Source organism: Eumetopias jubatus, unplaced genomic scaffold (assembly GCF_037043125.1).
Source record: "Eumetopias jubatus isolate StellerSeaLion01/CBP00866 unplaced genomic scaffold, mEumJub1_p1.0 scaffold_5, whole genome shotgun sequence".
In the NCBI taxonomy this organism is placed as follows: domain Eukaryota; kingdom Metazoa; phylum Chordata; class Mammalia; order Carnivora; family Otariidae; genus Eumetopias; species Eumetopias jubatus.
In genome coordinates, this window is record NW_028274811.1 from 26712370 (window position 1) to 26732346 (window position 19977).

At 40.4% G+C, this 19977-nt stretch overlaps 1 protein-coding gene and 1 pseudogene across 1 annotated transcript in view; one reads left to right on the forward strand and one right to left on the reverse strand.

Moving 5' to 3' along the window:
- Positions 1 to 19977, forward strand: part of HSPA4 (heat shock protein family A (Hsp70) member 4) — a 71152-nt gene that overhangs the window by 533 nt on the left and 50642 nt on the right. The window contains exons 2-3 of the mRNA XM_088023261.1: positions 509 to 548; positions 756 to 800. Coding sequence (XP_087879387.1) covers positions 509 to 548; positions 756 to 800 — 85 coding nt within the window. The remainder of the gene's footprint in view (positions 1 to 508; positions 549 to 755; positions 801 to 19977) is intronic.
- On the reverse strand, positions 4581 to 4694 carry LOC114209656 (U4 spliceosomal RNA; annotated as a pseudogene).

Below are 19977 nucleotides of genomic sequence, written 5' to 3' on the forward strand. Positions count from 1 at the left end.
CTGGAAAAAGTTTATACAAACAATTATTTTAGGATATTTTAGCATTTAGTGTCAGATCATGGAAATTTTATTCCCTTAAATCCACATTCTTTGAGCCATATATAACTTTTTGAAATATATATGTGTGTATGTTTCTGGGCTTCCACTCATTTTTTTCAGGTGTTATTTATGGAGTGCCTAAAATGTTTTAAAAAGTGAGGATAGAGCATTGAGCAAATATAGTCCTTGCACACATGGAGCTTTCTACAAACAATAAACAAAGGCAATGTCCAATGAGCATACATACTCTAAAGAAAAAAATTCAGGGTAAGGGGATAAAAAGTGGTTTGGCACTGGGAGCTAGAGAAGGTGATATCCTTGACCTTTGAGCACATCTTGTTCTTAACAAAATGGAATCTTACTATCTGTTCTATTCTTCAGCTTGCTTTGTTCATTTCTCAGTGTACTTATGGACATCTTTTCCCATGTGAGCACGTACAGATTTGATTCATTCTTTTTCTATGTTAATTTATATGGATTACATGGATATTCCACAATTTATCCAACTAGTACCCAATTTTGTGTATTTTTTAAAAGATTTTATTTATTTATTTGTCAGAGAGAGAGAGTGGGTGTGCACACAAGCAGGGAGAGGGGCAGGCAGAGGGAGAAGCAGGCTCCTCAATAAGCAAGGAGCCTGATGTGGAACTCCATCCCAGGACCCTGGGATCATGACCTGAGCCGAAGGCAGACGTTTAACCGACTGAGCCACCCAGGGGTCCCCAGTACCCAAGTTTGAACAATTAGATCATTTACCACAAAGATGGGATGAATATATTTTTAAACACTCATCTGTCTTTCTGTTGTATGACTTTCTGGAAGTAGAATCACTGGGTCAAAGGGTATATGCACTTTTAATTTGATTGGTATTGCCTACTATCCTTTAAATAGGTTTCACCCAAACGTGTTTCCTCACCAGAACTGAGAATGGTTAAACTTTTAAACTCTTTCATATCTAATAAGCCAACTGATACATTATTGATGAGGGTAAGTACTTTTCATATGATCATTGGAGACTATTTTTTTCATGAATTATCTGTCAAAATCTTTGCTTAGTTTTTTACTGGATTTTTATCTTTTTAATAATGATTTGTAGAAACTTTTAATATTTTATATAAAGACACTTTGTTTTATATTTTACAAATATCTTTCCTTTCAACTTTGTGATCATTTACTCTGTACAGAGGCATTACATTGTTAAATAGGCATTTTTTTCTAACTTTTTTTTTTGAAATAGGCTCCACACTGGTCATGAACTCACAACCCCAAGATGGAGACCTGAGCTGAAATCAAGAGTCAGACACTTACCTGACCGAACCATGCAGGTGTCCCCTAAATAGGAATTTTTTTTTCAATTTAAAGATTTTATTTATTTATCTTAGAGAGCGCATTTGCACTTGGTGGGGTGGGGGCAGAGGGAGAGGGAGAGAGAGAACCTCAAGCTGACTCCCCACAGAGTGTGGAGCCCGACATGGCTCTCGATCCTATGACCTGAGCCGAAATCAAAAGTCGAACATTTAACCAGCTGAGCCACCCAGGTGCCCCCCTACATAGGCATTTTTTTTAATGTTTTTTTTTTAAAGATTTTATTTATTTATTTAAGAGAGAGAATGAGAGATAGAGAACACGAGAGGGAAGAGGGTCAGAGGGAGAAGCAGACTCCCTGCCAAGCAGGGAGCCCGATGTGGGACTCGATCCCGGGACTCCAGGATCATGACCTGAGCCGAAGGCAGTCGCTTAACCGACTGAGCCACCCAGGAGCCCTACATAGGCATTTTTAACAATCTTTTTCTTTATGGGTTCCTGGATTTGACTCATGCTTAGAATGGCCTTTTATGTCCCAAGATTATTGAAACGTGTTTTGAGCAGCACTGAGCTGGCTCAGTCAGTAGAGCATGTGAGTCTTGATGTCAGAATTGGGAGTTAAAGCCCCCAAGCTGGTGTAGAGAATACTTAAAAATAAAGAAATAATAAAATATTTTCTTGTATTTTATTGTAATTCTTTAGTTACAATTATGGTTATATTCCTAATCCTCATTTTTAGTTTTTGAAACACTACATTTACTAAATAATCTATCACTTCTTTACTGATCTGAAATTCTACTTTCTTGTATACTAAATATGTACAAATTTAGTTTGAACATTTTGTTTTCTTCTGAAGATCTATTTTTGTCAGGATATGTCATTATTTCAATTTCCATGATTCAATAGGATATTTTGATATCTGGCACAGTAATCCCTCCTAATTAATCCTTCTTTTTCCTCAATTTTCTTCATTGCTCCTAGGCATTTATTTCCCTAGATAAGCTGTATTCTCAAATTTTCTAGTTTCACACAAAACAAGATTCATCTGTCAGCTAATTTTAAAAGAAACTGCATTATAACAAATATGAAAAGATGAGACAGAATGAGCTATGACAAATCAAAAGGAGAAAGCAAATGGCATTATTTGTGATGAGTTGGTTGCATACCCGGAAAGCCTACAAGAATTAATTAAAAGCCTCTGGAGAGTTCAACATTGGGGTCAGGTACATATACACAAAATACAATAATAACTTGCTTTTTCAGGGGCAAGAGCAAGCCAATGTAACTGTTTCCCATTGAGGCCCATGGGCTTGAGGGACCCTCAGCTTTGTTCAGAGAATTTAGGCCAAAATTCAGATGCTGAGTTTTGTGAACCTTAATGGGTTGCAGCTGAAGGAATCAAAAATTCTTGTGAAAGCTGCAAGTAATTTCTATCTGGCAAGAATGAATATTTTACTAGTCTTTAAGCAGACTGTTTATTCTAGGAAAACCTCCTAAGTGTCTTCCAGTTACATAAGATGTCTCAAAGAACTGGGGGAAGGATGGATGTAAAAGACATGTATTGGAGAGAAAAGTGCATCTCTCTGGCCTGGGATGCTTTGGGGCAAGATGGTTGTTTCCTGCTTGGATCCTGGCCTGTTAGAGAGCACCTGTGGCTCAAGAGCGGAGCACAGAACAGGACCTGCTTCAGGGGCAAACTATGTACATTTCAGGGCCCTGTGCTTAGAAAAGTCCTACATTTGGTTTAATGCTCTGCTACTGCCATTTTTAAAAATTCATAGTAACTTTTGAACAGGGTGCCCTGCATTTTAGTTTTGCTCTGCGCCCTATACATTACGTAAATGGTCTGCACCAGAAATTGGTCAAAGTGTTTTCACCAGACACTGTGAGACGAGTGAAATGCAAACTAGCTCCATCAGGATCAGAAGAGGTGAGAGAACTGATCCTCCCTGGAAGAGAGAGAGGAGAGAGAGAGGAGAACTGATTTTCCTGGAATTCAGAATCAGTCTTCTCCCTGAAGATTGGTGGTTATTGTTTAAAAAAAAAAAAAAAAGGTTTTTTGGGGGTACCTGGGTGGCTCAGTCGTTAAGCGTCTGCCTTCGGCTCAGGTCATGTTCCCAGGGTCCTGGGATTGAGCCCCACATCGGGCTCCCTGCTTGGCAGGAAGCCTGCTTCTCCCACTCCTGCTCCCCTTGCTTGTGTTCCTTCTCTTACTGTGTCTCTCTGTCAAATAAATAAATAAAATCTTAAAAAAAAAAAAAAGAGGGGGGCGCCTGGGTGGCTCAGCCGTTGCGCGTCTGCCTTCAGCTCAGGTCATGATTCCAGGGTCCTGGGATTGAGCCCCGCATCGGGCTCCCTGCTTGGTAGGAAGCTTGCTTCTCCCGCTCCCGCTCCCCCTGCTTGTGTTCCCTCTTTCGCTGTCTCTCTCTCTGTCAAATAAATATAAAATCTTTAAAAAAATAAATAAATAAGACAGAGAGTCAGAGCAGGGTGACTATATGTCCTGTAAAGAGGAGTAGCCATGCAAGGGGACTGGCAGAAGGGCTTTTGGGCCTCTGTGGGTATGAGGCTCTGGTTCCCCAGATGAAGAAAGAAACTCTTGCATCCATCTTTGGGCAGAGAGGCGAGAACAGCGCCTGAAGTTCCTTGGAATTGGGGGAGAGCTGCCTTCCTCAGTTGCTTCTACTTCTTGAGAAGGCTTGACAGCTAACTACTTAACAGTTGTATCACATTCTTTTATCTTCAGACAGAGCTGCTGGGACTCCTCAGTCTTGGGGCCTTGATCTAACACTCTGCTGTGACATAGCTTCATGGAGTGCTCCTAACTCTGTGTGATTCTGAGTGCAGGATTTGCTCCTTCCCTCTCTTGTAATTAACAGATCTGCAGGAAGAGAAAAGAAAGTTGACATGCTGAGAGGACCAGAGATGAGAGACAGAACAATAACTACCTAAACTTGATTGTTTTCCTTTTAGATTATCGTGGCTTCTCTTTAGTAAATCCCTTTTGTGATGAAGATGGTTCAAGTTAGGGGGCACCTGGCTGGCTCCCAGTCAGTAGAGCATGTGACTTTTGATCTCAGGGTTGTGAATTCAAGCCCCACACTGGGCGCAGAGCCAACTTAAAAAAAAAAAAAAGATGGTTCAAGTTGGGTTTCTGTCTTGCCCCCAAAGAATCTTTGATTTTATCACCAGAGGTAGGGTTTATCCCCCTTTTACAAATGAAGGGACTAAGAGACTCAGGCATCTGTGTTTCAAGTACTCAAGGAAGGGCATTGAGAAGAGTTTTCAATTAGAAATAATTGTGCCTCTGATAAACCTCATTGGGTACAATGCCTCCACTGTGCTAAACTTCAGGCATCTTCGTTATGTGATTTATCCAAGGTCCATGGCCCTGAACTTTTCCCATTGCATACCTCTCCCTCCCCTTCAGCCAGTTGGGTTTATTTTTATTTTTTTATTATTTTTTAAAGATTTTATTTATTTATTTGACAGAGAGAGATAGCAAGAGGTTGTGGGGCTTGATCCCAGGACCCCAGGATCATGACTGAGCCGAAGGCAGATGCTTAACCACTGAGCCACCCAGGTGCCCCTAGTTGGGGTTATTTTGAGATATATTATTTTGAGATAATATAGAACTGCTTCCCTTATATCATTGAGGATTCAATTGCAAGAAACAAAACTTTGGCTAAACAAAGAATTCATTGGCAGCATATTAGCTAGATCATAGTTTAGAAGGAGGAATTGCATACCCAGCCTTGAGAAGTTCTTGACCCAGAAAAGTCCAGATCTTACTGGTGGGGACCTTGTGTGCTACTTCTTTCAGCTCTTGCCAGCAGATGAGGGGGTCCAACCCCCTGCAGTACCTGTGTGCCTCATGTCAACAGTAAAGTCCCCTGTAAGAATTTCCCTGGCTTCTTACTGAGATGTGTCCATCCCTCTGGCCATGGGTAGGATCCCACAATCAGCAGTCTGCCAGAATGAGGAAGAATAGAGGAACACTGTAAAGAGTGAATGTTATGCAGAAAAAAACAAAAGATGTACCCTATCTCCTGTAACAGGACCTTTCTACAAGATCTGTTATGTAAATTATTCACACCTAGATGCAGTGGGGGTGGTCACGGTGTTTCACAAAGGCCTACAGTGACAAAACACTTAGAGATGTCATATAGCAAACCCAAAGGAAGGTGGCTCTCTTTCTCTCTCCCTTTTCTGGTGAGGATGATAAACTTCTGTGCTCTAAATCCAATCATTTTAATTGCCAAGTCAGATACATGGTGAATGTTTTATTAAAGTTCATGTGAAATTCAGAATGATGCTCTAATATTTCATCTAGATGTATCCCCATTTATCGAACTGCTCTGGCTTCCCACCCCCTCCACTGGACCTTCCCAGTATTGTGGGTGCTAAGGCTCAAATGGCTTTATTCCAGTTTGAATTTAATAGTCTTGAAACCATGCCTCCTTTTTTAAAACACAAGTAATCCATTTTCATTATGGAAAAACTTGGAAATAGAGATTAAGAAAAATAATGTACATTATCTTCCACTATCTACAGAAAGAGATGTTCAAAGTTCTCTTTTGGGAAATGTAGATATTTCTTATATCCATAACTGACCCTTAACTAATTATAACACGTTTTATTGTTGTTTATTTTTATTTTTTATTTATTTTTTAAAAAAATATTTTATTTATTTGACAGAGAGAGACACAGCGAGAGAGGGAACACAAGCAGAGGGAGTAGGAGAGGGAGAAGCAGGCTCCCCGCCCAGCAGGGAGCCTGATGGGGGACTTGATCCCGGATGACCTGAGCTGAAGGCAGACACTTAATGAATGAGCCACCCAGGTGCCCCTATAACACGTTTTAAAATATCACAGATGGGGCAACTGGGTGGCTCAGTCGGTTGAGGGTCTGCGTTCAGCTCAGGTCATGATCCCAGGGTCCCCGGATCAAGCCCTCCATCGGGCTCCCTTTTCGGCAAGGAGTCTTCTTCTCTTTCTCCCTCTGCCTTTCCTCCCGGCTCATTCTTTCTCTCTCTCTCTCTCTGTCAAATAAATAAGTAAAATTAAAAATATATATACACAGATAATATATGTCTGGGGAATTTTTAATTGTCCTGAGCAGTATTAGTAGATTTTTGCTTCTTGGTGGTTTTTTTTTTTTTTTTAGCAACAGCATTTATTGAGGGTCACACACTGTGCTTTTAGATAATATTTCTAAAAGTTGAGGTATAATTTACATAGAATAAAATGGACAGATTTCGAACTGTATGGCTTGATGAATTTTACCAAGTACAAACACCTACAAGAGATGCACCCACCACCTAAATCAAGATATAGAACATTCTCTCAGTGATTTTACAAATCGTAAAGCAATGTTACACAGCAAGAGGCATGAAGAGTAAGAGTTCTACCATCACGGCGGTCTATCTGGAATGGAATGAAGATGCCCATTTTTTTGCATTTCAGTGTCCACATCACTCTCAGCCCCATTTCTTGGTCATTAGGGGAGGATATTCTCCTATGTGTAGAATTCTGAGGGTTCCTTATAGCTATCGTTTAGCATCTTAAAAAGGTATCTTTTCCCTGAAGAATATATTTACTTTTTGGAAAATTTGAATTTCACATAGACTTACTTTCTCTATTCAGTCTAGGCAAAATTATTTTTTTTTAAGATTTTATTTATTTATTTGAGAGTGAAAGTGAAAGAGAGAGCATGAACTGGGGGGGAGGGGAGTGGCAGAGGGAGAAACAGGCTCCCCGCTCAGCAGGGAGGCCGATGCAGAACTCGATCCCAGGACCCTGGGATCATGACCTGAGTTGAAGGCAGACGCTTAACCCACTGAGCCACCCAGTGCCCCTAGACAAAATTATTTTTAAAGTGTTCTACTTTTAAAAAGTTTTACTTTTGGTGAATGCAAAAAAATATAGGAAAACACACATTTTACCTATAGGTCCTTAGGCATATGGATTAACATGTGTAAATTATTGTAAATTGTAAAAAAATTTTTTTAAAGATTTTATTTATTTATTTGACAGAGAGAGACACAGCAAGAGAGGGAACACAAGCAAGGGGAGTGGGAGAGGGAGAAGCAGGCTTCCTGCCGAGCAGGGAGCCCAATGCGGGACTCAATCCCAGGACCCTGGGATCATGACCTGAGCCAAAGGCAGACACCTAACCATCTGAGCCACCCAGGTGCCCATGTAAATTGTAAAAATTTATTATTGTCTTTGAATGTCTATCTTAATTTTTATTTACTTATTTGTTTATTTAAGATTTTATTTATTTATTTGTCAGAGAGAGAGCACAAGCAGGGGGAGTGGCAGGCAGAGGGAGAAGCAGGCTCCCTGCTGAGTAAGGAGCCCGATGTGGGACTCGATCCCAGGATCCCAGGATCCCAGGATCATGACCTGAGCTGAAGGCAGACGCTTAACCGACTGAGACACCCAGGCGTCCCTGAATGTATATCTTAATTTTTTAAAAAATATGAAGCAAGTAATATTCTATAGAATTAAATGCTTTTCTCTGTGATCGATAAAACTGAAAAAGGCTTTTTTGAGTTATCAGTGCTACTAGAGAAAGAACCCAAACTCTCCAAAGTACTTCATAATAAATTCCTCTAACTCATTTTTCATTAGAATGCTAATCAGAAAAATACCAAATCAAGATTCAGTTTATGTGGTTTGTGAAGCAGAAATAAAATAGTAATTATACTTTTTTTATAAATAAGAACGGCATGATAGCCTTTCTCCACAAAAAAACAAATACAGCCTAAGAGACTTTCTTTCTTCTTCTTTTTTTTAAAGATTTCTTTATTTTAGAGAGAGAGGAAGAGAGAGCGGTGGGGAGGGGCAGAGGGAGAGAGAATCTCAGGCAGACTCTGGACTGAGCGTGGAGCCTGTCACAGGGCTCAGTCCCAGGACCCTGAGACGACTTGAGCTGAAAGCAAGTGCAGTTGCTTGAGCGGCTGCACCACCCAGGTGCCCCTAAGAGCCCTTCTTTAATACTGAGACGTTTGCCTTTTTGTGAGAAGCATTTTGTATAGCATCAGTTTAGGTTCAAGGTAGGCTCTGGAGTTGTCAACAGATCCTTTTCTTGTACTTGATATCAGTAAGTTTGCTATAAAGATTTCCTTTTTGAACCATCTAGTCTTTTTTTTTTAAGATTTTATTTTTTTATTTGACAGAGAGAAAGGGAACACAAGCAGGGGGAGTGGGAGAGGGAAAAGCCGGCTCCCCACTGAGCCAGGAGCCAGACGCGGGGCTCAATCCCAGGACCCTGGGATCATGACCTGAGCCGAAGGCAGATGCTTAACAACTGAGCCACCCAGGCGCCCCGCACCATCTAGTCTTCATCAGTCTTTTGAGAATTTGGTAAAATGTGAATTAACTTTGGAGAGTGTTAAGATTTGCTTCAAATTTCCAAGTATTAGTAGCATCTGTAAATCTTGTCCACTTTAGGTAATACAGCTTTCCGTTCATGACACGTTAGATCAGGATTTTTGTGACATTCATGCTTTCTCTCTACATTTAAAAAATACTAACCATTCTCTTTCTTTTCCATTTCTTCGGTGAAGTTTCATGAAGCCATTTAAAAGTGGATGTCATGAAGGGCTTTTTTTAGCGGAGGAGTATAATTGTCATATAACATTTCGTTCAGGTATTCAACATAATGATTCCATATTTGTATGTACAGATGGTCTCCAACTTACTATGGTTTGACTTACAGTTTTTCAATTTTATGATAATGTGAAAGAGATACACATTCCACAAAAACTGTACTTCAGATTTTGAATTTTGATCTTTTCCCAGATGTGCGGTATGATACTCTCTCTTGATGCTGGGCAATGACAGTGAGCCATAGCTCCCGGTCAGCCACATGATCATGAAGGTAACTGACAGACTTACAGTTGTAAATTCCTATCCATAGAGCCATTGATTTTTACTTTAGTGTAGTATTCAATAAATTACATGATACATTCAATGCTTTACTATAAAAGAGGCTTTATGTTAGATGATTTTGCCCAACTATTGGCTAATATAAGTGTTCTGAGCACATTTAAGTTCTGCTAGGCTAAGGTATTATGTTCTGTGGGTTAGATGTATTAAATGCATTTTTGACTCACAGTATTGTTAACTTACAATGGGTTTATTGGGATGTAACCTTATGGGATGTAACCCCATGATAAGTTGAGGAAGATATGTATTGCAAAAAGAACACCACAATAAGTCTAGCTGACATTCATGTGAAGGGCTTTTTATCATTGATAAAGCCTCAAAGTGAATTTTAATCCCTAGCATTTTTTTAATCCCCAGTATTTTTATATGAATATACTTACTGCACTTGCAAGGTAAATTTTGAATATGGTGGATTTATTAGGGCTATTCAGGTTGCAGATGACAGAAACCAGAATCAAAATAACCATTGTAAAAAACAGGACTTAAGGGACGCCTGGGTGGCTTGGTCGGTTAAGCGTCTGCCTTTGGCTTAGGTCATGATCCCAGGGTCCTGGGATGGAGCTCCACATCGGGCTCCTTACTCAGTGGGGAGTCTGCTTCTCTCTCTGCCTGCCGCTCCCCCGCTTATGTATGCTCTCTCTCTCTCTGACAAATAAATAAAATCTTTAAAACAAAACAAAAACAAACAAACAAATAACAGGACTTACGGGATAGATGCTGGTAGATACCAAAACAGGGCAGTTCCAGGCACCTAGGCCCAGAACCAGGAATGGGATGCCTTTTACAAGACAAGCTAGTCTCAGGGCGCCTGGGTGGCTCAGTTGGTTAAGCGACTGCCTTCGGCTCAGGTCATGATCCTGGAGTCCCGGGATCGAGTCCCTCATCAGGCTCCCTGCTCAGCCGTGAGTTTGCTTCTCCCTCGGACCCTCCCCCCCTCATGCTCTCTTCTCTATCTCATTCTCTCTCTCAAATAAATAAATAAAATCTAAAAAAAAAAAAGAAATCACATATTTAAAAAAAAAAAAAGACAAGCTAGTCTCTACTTTCGTCTGAGCAATGGCCTCATTCCCTCAGACCCCTCTCTGTGGCTGGGAATATGGCCACTAGAACCTTGGGAACACATCTTTATGATTCCACAACCTGTCAAAGACAAAAACCAAACAGCAAGCAAACTGGTTTTATTTAGGGTATTATAATAGGGAGAGCATCCCGGATCTGAAGATCATTACCTTGGCAGGGTGGTTTGTCTGGAGACTTTTCTGGGGAGGAATAGACAACTTCCAGGTAGGGTGATTTTATAGTTGCGATTGTTTTTGTAATCAGGGAGTGTCAATCAGTGAGCTGAACAGGAAATGTTTGTGTCTAGCTAGTTTGAGTGCGACAGACAATTCACAGAATCATTTCTGTGAATTGGAATGTGAATGGGAATTCAGAGAGTTTCTGTCTGGTCTTATCATAGGTAAACAAGGGGGTCATCTGTGGGACTTATCTAAGTCACATGAGGAAGAGTGGTGCTTTGTAGTAAAGTTGGAACATGAAAGGGTCAAGGACATTTCTTAACCTTCCCAGTTTTCTAGGAACACAGGGCTTAGGTAAAGTTCAACATTGTCACAATGGAGAAGGGAGTAAGAAAATTCCCCACCAGCTGCAAGAGACACATATTTGGAACAGTGCCATGTGCTTGGTCCCATGTTCATCTGCCTATCTCTGGTTCAATCTTTGTGGCCCAGTGGGAGGAGGTTCTTCGAGTGATTCAGCATGAGTCAGGGTAGTGAAGAGAAGGGATAGTGGGGAGACAAAGAAAATGGTTCTACACTGGGCAGACGGTCACGGTTTAATTCCAAGGGAGTGAAATGGGAGGATTTTTCCTTAAAGCGAAAGAAGACACAAACCTTTGTTCAAAATTAAATGGTGGCACTGTAGTAATGGTACTGGTAAATTACCATGAATTCTTTTTCTAGAACTTGAAACGGTCTGAGGAGTCTCACATGATGTTTCCATTCTCAGCAAAATTGCTCTTCCTGCTCTCCAATCAATGCTGTAAAATGGAAACTACAAATATTAAGAGCCTTTAGTAATATTTCAAGCTACTCATTCTGGTTTCGACAATTTTTTTCAAGGTACTTGCCACTTTCCCATTCTACATCAAGGCCAAATTGGGCTTACTGTGATGGAAATCCCAGATACCCCTGCTCCCACCACCTAAGACCTTTAAGGCCTCATGGTTTGTGAATCAGTGGGGAGAAAACAGCCCCCCTATAACAAGGTCCCAGGGAAATTTGACTCCTTGGACCAGCCGGTGCCCAAAGAAGCAAACATAGACTGGAAGTCCTAGAGTCTAAAGAACACTAAAGGGTTTTGAAATGCTTCACCTTGGGCGCCTGGGTGGCTCAGTTGGTTAAGCGACTGCCTTCGGCTCAGGTCATGATCCTGGAGTCCCGGGATCGAGTCCCGCATCGGGCTCCCTGCTCAGCAGGGAGTCTGCTTCTCCCTCTGACCCTCTTCCCTCTTGTGCTCTCTATCTCTCATTCTCTCTCAAATAAATAAATAAAATCTTTAAAAAAAAAAAAGAAATGCTTCACCTTTCTATTTCACCTGCCCAACTGCAGATAGGGATACAGAGAAACCCCATCCTGTGAGGGATCAGGATTTCACTTTATAGTTAGTTGGACTTAATTTAGTCAAAGTGATTTAATCAGTCTGCTCTTGGTGAAATCGTTGTGGTTTCCTTTTCCTTTGTGGTTTCTGAAGGCTTCAGTGCCCTTAGAGAACTTAAGAAACTTGGCTCCAATATCCAGGCTCTGGGGTAATTCATAGATTACTCTCTATATTGGATGGTTTGATTCCTCTTAAGCTTCTCTGTCTCTGTTCCTACCCCAGGTCATACCTGGGTATATGAGGTTGCATCTCCCTTGCAGGTACCCACCAGAAATCCCATCACACCAAGCGTCTCACAAAAGACTTACGGGCTTCAGTGGAAGGTAGTCACATTGTAGATGAAGTGACCACTCTCTGTCTTTCTCTCTCCGGCAATTACTGACCTCCCTTACTTCATCTCAGATCAGGAGCCCTCTGCCCCTTCCAAAAGGAACCCACAGTCCCTACACATCACCTTGTAAAACTCTCCAGGAAGTGAGGAATAGTAAATGCCCATCCCACAATATAATAGTAAATACTCCCCCAATATCATGTTTATTTCAAAGCCTACTCAAGCCTATGTGGATTCCTCAGCTTTCTAGTATTCTGGGGCACAACATTTTCTTTCACTACATCAACACTGTGAGACATCTTTTGGGGTGTCTTTCTAGCTCATGATGACAGTCCTCTGAGACTGGGTATCAGTGACCCTTTATTCCCAGTTATACTTGACTGAACTAGCTTGGCTGATCCAAGCTGCACCAATTAGGATCTTTTACCTGGGAATTTTATATTAGAGCTGAATGTCTATGGGGCACCTGGCTGGCTCAATCAGTGGAGCATGTGACTCTTGATTTTGAGGTTGTGAGTTTGAGTCCCATGTTAGGTGTGGAGATTACTTAAAAGTAAAATCTTAAAAAAGGAAAGAACTGAAGGTCTCAAGTTTTCAGCCCTGTGTAAGGTTGGGCTTGAAGCATGTACATTCCAAGTTGAGGGCAGCCAGTAAGTATATGCTCTGCAGAGAAAGAAGTTATGAAAATACTTTTAGCTGAAAGTCAGAGAAATCTCAATTCAAAGGGTTTCATACCTGCCTGAGTGTGTCTTTAACGCTCTCTTTGTTGGCTGTCCCTGCCTCTCTAGTCTATGCTGATTAGCATCTATGTTAATGCCCACTGGGTGGCAAGTGTCCAGTATAGGTGTCCTTCGAGGCATATCCTACTCAACAGTTCCCTGATGAGATCTTAGATCCGGCTTGACCATTCCTTCTCAACTGTTGCCTCTTGTTGCGAGGGTCCCCTCTTGTAGCCAGTGGTCTTCTTGGGTAGGGTCTGGTGAGACAGTCCAAGTTCAGCCACCTATTCCAATGTGCAGTGGATCCTTGTAGTGTGTCACGACACACTACTTTCCTCTCCTGGTTCCTTCTGATAGCTAGCTTTCCCCAGTTCTCGTCTCTCTCTCTGTTTTCCCCCTGATATTTGTCCCTCCTTTGTTCAGAGACGGAAATTGGCAGATGGCCAACTAGGGCAGAGACTGGAGGTCTCCCTTCCTTTCGTGTATCTCTCTCTAATCTTTACAATAGCCTCCCTCTCACTTGTCTTTTCCTGCGAGGCAGCACCTTCCACTTCTACCTTGAAGTAATTCTGTACTCTCCACAAAGCCAATTCCCCATCTCCCTTTCACTCCTCCCCACTTCTACAGAGACTGAAGGGTTGGTTTGGTTGGGATGGGGAGGAAGCTGGAAATACCTAGGCTGTTTCTGCCTCCTCTCTTGGTGGAGTTGGCTGGTTCCAATTACTGGTAATTTTCTTAAGGGTGTGGATTAGTGAGTACTTTTTTATTCTTATCTATGGGCCCTAATCACCAATTCTGGGAAAACTGGGAAAAATCTCATGCAATATCCTGTTAGAGCAACAACAATAACAACCATCTCTAATATTTCTTTTTTTTCCTCCGAAAAATTTTATGTTTAAGTAATCTCTACACCCAACCCGGGTCTCAAACTTACAACCCCTAGATCAAGAGTCACATACTCTTCTGACTGAGTAAGGCAGGCACCACTGTAACAATTCTTGATAACTTACTATGTGTCAGGCAATGCACATTTTATGTTAACTGTCTTATTTAATTATCACATCAACCCTATGAGGTAGGTCCTATTATTTCCTCCCTTTTTCAGGGGAGGAAACTGAGGCTTAGAGACTATTAAGCCACTTACCTAAAGGCACTCCAGTCATTGTGGTGTAACCGGTGCTCAGGCCCAGGGTGTAGGGCCACAGAACCTTAAACACCCTCCTATCCTCCCTTTCTTGTATAACCATGGGAAGCATGCTTGCCTATCATTTTTTAAGGGTATCTTTTTTGAAGTACAACTATTGTCACAGAGTATACACACTTCCCAAAATACTCTCTGGGAAGTCTGAACCAGATTATAATTTCTCATATACCTTTGCCAGTATTTTCTTCTTTTTTTTTTTAAAGCTTTTATTTATTTATTTGACAGAGAGAAAGGGAACACAAGCAGGGGGAGTGGGAGAGGGAAAAGCCGGCTCCCCACTGAGCCAGGAGCCAGACGCGGGGCTCAATCCCAGGACCCTGGGATCATGACCTGAGCCAAAGGCAGACGCTTAATGACTAAGCTACCCAGGCACCCCTTGCCAGTACTTTCTAATGTAATTTTTTTCCAATATGGTTTGGGAAAATGGAATTTCATTATTGTTTTAATTAACTCTTTGAAAATTCCAAGCGAGATCGAGTATTATGTGTTTGTCATTTGTATTTATTTTTTAGTGAATTTTGTCTTCTAATCTTTGGTCTATTTTTTTTGATTGACTTATGACAACTATGTATAGATCAAGAATATTTCCTCTTTGATGTCATATATATTTAGAATATTTCTTTGCAAAAAAAATTTCTTGCTAAGTTGTCAAAGAATACATTTTTTTATTGTGGTAAAATATACATAACATAAAACTTACCATTTTAAACATTTTTAAGTGTACAATGGCATGGCATTACATGTATCCATATGTTGTGCAACTATCACCACTAATGATTTCCAGAGCTTTCTCACCGTCCCAAACAGAAACTCTGTACCCATTAAAAAGTAATTCGAGATTTGCTCCTCCCCACAGCCCATGGTTGTCTCTATTTTATGTTTTGTGAATTTGTTTATTTTAGGTACCCCATATATGTGGAATCATACAATATTTGTCCTTTTGTGTCTGGCTTATTTCACTTAGCATACAGTTTTTAAAGTTTATTCATATTGTAGCATGTATCAACATTTCATTCCTGTTTTATGGCTGAATAATATTCCATTGTACGTGTATCCTTTATTTTTTTTATCCATTCACCTGTTGATGGATACGTGGCTTGTTTCCACATTTGGGCTATTGGAATAATACTGCTATAAAAGTTGCTGTACAAGTATCTGTTTGAGTCCTTGCTTTGAATTCCTTTATGTGTATAAGTAAGAGTAGAATTGCTGGATCATATGGAAAGTCTATGATTAACTTTCTGGACAAAGTATGATTTTTAAAAATTTAAAAACATACACGTGTCAGTGATTTATGTAACTCATTAATGAGAGGACCAGCAGGATCTTAAAGCTGATTCACTGAAGAACTCAAGAGACTGAAGTGAAAGAAAGAATGTCGAAGTCAGAGTGCTAAATTAAATACAAAACTTGTTATTATTCTAGCAGGCAATAAAAGCATAGTCTTTGCAAATATCTTTTCCACCAGACCGAAATCATTTGCATCTCTCCCATACAAACACCATTTGCACTTTATCAATCTTCTGTGAAGTTAACATCTAATTTTAGTCTGGGCCCTAATCAACAGAAAATGGCAAGTTGAACAAAGTTACATTTTTCCTAGAGAATCATAGGTCCCTTAGGTAGGCTCATTAAACAATGTTTTAATATGATATTGAAAGAGCAAGCAGTAATCTTTTTGCCTTATCTTCAAATTTTGGGTAAAATTTCTTAATTTTGTATTTATTGCCCTTAATTTTGTTTATGGTCTTTTTTGCATTCTCTTTTCTATCTTTTCTTTTACTGTCTTTGTCTTTTGATGTTATGCTTATAAAAGTTCACTATATGTCTGTGTTTGCATAGATACATATGTATTTGTATATAATCACCTTTTTCCTCTGGTAATTATATGGTATTATTATTATTATTATTTGAAGATTTTATTTATTTATTTGAGAGAGAGAGAATGAGAGATAGAGAGCACGAGAAGGAAGAGGGTCAGAGGGAGAAGCAGACTCCCTGCTGAGCAGGGAGCCCAATGCGGGACTCGATCCCGGGACTCCAGGATCATGACCTGAGCCGAAGGCAGTCGCTTAACCAACTGAGCCACCCAGGCGCCCTCTTTTGCAGTTTTGACAGGATGGTTCTGCTACCAGCAACCACACCTTCAGTGAAGAGAACTCCTCACAGAGGGAGGGCAAGTGGCTAGCCTTGCTTCACAAGTAGCAGCAACTCTCAGATATTGCAGTGAGAATGTGTTGCAAGCTTTAGAAATTTCCATTGAAAATTCTAGAGAAAGACACTCATGTAAGCAATCAAAGTAAATGCTGAATTGTATGTATGTGTGTGTACACAGGCACGGGTAGACGTCTGCCTGCCAGGATGGAAGGTGGGGGCGTGGAGGAGCTATTCATGAACTTCCTCTCCATCATGTGGTTATACTTCCTGTCCATTTACATAGAGATGCCAGGTTGTCACTGTGTTCCCCCGACTTTGCAAGGGCATTTCGCTTTTAGAGAAGAAGCCCTAAGCCACTGCTCTTTCTTTAAAGGTAAACTTTTGCCTTTAGTGGAAATGTCACAAAATATAATCCGTATTTAATAGACTAAATAGTATTCTTAAAGGGTTGGTCGTCCAGTTTTGAAGAATGACTTATTAACCACATTTCTATTCTCTGCTGAGTACCTTATTCTTTAAAAGCTTTTCAAGAATACTCAAAGTTCTTATCATGCTTTTTGTTTCATAATATCTCCATTATGGAAGCTTCTTCTGGTCACCTTTTCCCAGGCCTGTCTTTGTCTTGTCTGGAAAAGAAACTCGGATACTTCTAGTGAGCTCAGATCATCTCCACTCTTGATGGAGCTTGTTGCTGCCGCTGCTGCCGCCTTTGACCAACCATAAGGATGGATTCCTGTGCCATTGCCTGGAAAACATGGTGGTCACTCTCCTCTGAGTTAGGGCTTACGCTGCTGGCATTCAGTGGCAAACTGTAATTGTCGGTGATATATTTAGAGTTTGAACTCACATTGCGTTTGAACATTAACTACATGTCAACATGAAAATAAATGGTCCCCCTCTGGTTATGAAGCAATGTATGGGCAGGATGCCACATGAGCTTGTTCATAGTAACGCTGTTCATAGTAACACTGATTCTTAACCAGATTACAAATATTCACACTCCAAGCTCCAGATTCCTCTTTAATCAGGAAACCTGAAGAGTAAATTATTATCGGAGGCCACAGGGCCTTTAAAAATCATTTTCTTTGAGTCTTAGAGCAAGAAGCAAAGAACATTCTGTCGTGGGAAAGGAGTTGTATTCGGCTGAAGGGAAACCAACCAGCATAGGATAACACTGAGTCCTGATGAATTTGTTAGTTAAAATGAAAGATCTTGTGAAGAAAATTCCATAATTTGTAGAAATGGGATGGCAGCTGTTCCTGTGGCAAAATATCTTCCTGGGGGTCCCCTAATGCTCAGGAACAGGACAAACCCCAGCAGAGTTGGGTTAAGCAGGTCAGAGTCATGTTTGTGCTCTCAGCAGAACAATTTCACAGGCAGGACATTGGGGTGGAGCTGGAACGTCAGCTGCTAGAAGTGGGAGAAGACTGAGTTGAGTCTGTGGCTGGTTGAGGAGAGGCTTGAGCCAGTGGGTAAGGAGGCTGTGAGTCAGGCCAGGAAAATGATCGTTGATTAAGGGATCTAGATAAGGGGGTTAAATTTTCATGATCATATCAGCTTGTGTGGCCTGGAGAAATCTGTGCAAAGTTCATCCAGCGTTTTAAAATTATAAAGAGGGAAAGGACTGGGATTTATAATGGAACTGCAAGACATAAAATAACTGTAATCAGACCAAATAAGGGCAAAAAAGTGGGGATTTGGGGAAGGACTTCAGAATGAGATCATGGTACTATTATTTAAGCAGACAGTTTGATAGAATGAGGAAGGACCCTAAAATTTCAGCCAATTTGGACTTACAAGTGATTTGTAATGATAGTTTTTATATCAAAAGAGCATTAGGATTGGAAAAATAGCTTGAGGAAAAAAGGAGACTTAATTGTGCGTTCCTATTCCTTAAACAGTATTTCTTATGTTTATACTTGTATTTATGATTAAACAAAGTTAAACAGATTTTCTGTAGGACTTATCAGTGTCTATAAAATGGAAATATTAATCTATTATCTCATGGAACTCTGTCCCACGGAACACAGTTTGGGGAAGGTTGATTTAACTTAATGTTAAAAAGGCATAACCCAACATAAAAAACTAATGATGTAATGTATGGTGATTAATATAACATAAAAAAAAAGGCATAACCCAATTCAAACATTGTATTTAATAAAAATAGTGAAAGGGAGAAATGTATTCCACAATGTCAACAGTGAATGACTGGTTGAATTATTCTTCTTATTCTTTTCTTTCCTTTTTTTTTTTTTTAGCTCTTATTACTCTTTTATGTTTCCATATTCACTTTAGTGACCCTTTACAAAGAACATGAACTTAAAAGAAAAGAGTGGTATCATTTAGGAGACCAATGTTGAAGTCAGGAGTTTTAAAAGCTGTGTGACGTTGAACCCAGTTCCTGAACCTCACCAGGTCTGTTTTCTCATCTATAAAATTGGAAAATGATATCTACCTAATGGGTTTGCTATGAATATTAATTTACTTATGATATCCAAATCACTCAGCACAATGTCTGGCACATGCTGTAGAATCTAGAGATGAGGTAATTACCATTATTATTGAGTTACTAGAATTTTAAAGTTTAAGAAAGGAGGGCTGGCTGGGTTAAGGGCGCTTAGTCTACTCAGTGTGATATCAGGGAGGCCCCAAAATACCATTATCAGAGCTTGTACCTTCCTCCTGAAGCAAAGAATTGCAGAAGCTGCTCCTCAGTGTAGGACAGGATTCCACTGGGTACTTGGCAGGGAAGACTATGAATTCCCAACAGGAAACTTTGGTCTCATGGTGAGCAGTCTATTAACACTGTATATTTAAAACAAACACCTTCCTGATTGCTTAGAACTAAATTTAATCATTGTACCAGAGAAAGACATGCAACATCTTCCTCCTTCTAAAATTCTCAAGATGCTCTGCTGAATCAAAGGAAGTTGTGCTGCAACCATGATGCCTTGACCATGAAATATTCTGGCAACTTCATTGCTTCACAATTGTGATTCTTGGAAACTTGTCACTTTAGATTCTTCAGAATTCTTAAATAACTTTTTCTGACTTCATTTACTTAAATATCCCAGAATAGCCTCTTGAGCTATAAGTTTGATGATCCAGGGAACTATTTATAGCAGGATGAGTACTCTCTGTGACTGATGTTATGTTTTATTTTGAGAAGGACAAATCATTAAAAAGATTGATAGGGCCAATGGTATTTTAAACTGAAAGCAGAGCCAAGGCAAATAAGGTAGGTAGGTATGATGGTGGAACACAAAAAGATAGGGTTGTACTTTTTTGCCAGTTCAGTTAAAGGCTGGGGAGGTCTCCCACATTCTAGAAGGTAGGCAGAGACAGAGTCCATAACCCAGACCTAGTGATATTTTATTTTTAAAGATGATTTACCTATTTGAGCAGGAGAAAGAGAGCATGAGTGAGGGGAGGGGCAGAGGGAGAGGTAGAGTGACAGGCTGACTTGCTGCTGAGCAGGGAGCCTGATGTGGGGCTCTGTCCCATGACCCTGAGGTCATGACCTGAGCTGAAGTCAGACTCTTAACCGACTGAGCCACCCAGGTGCCCCCAGACCTGGTGATATTTTGGCTAAAGACACTTCAGCCTATG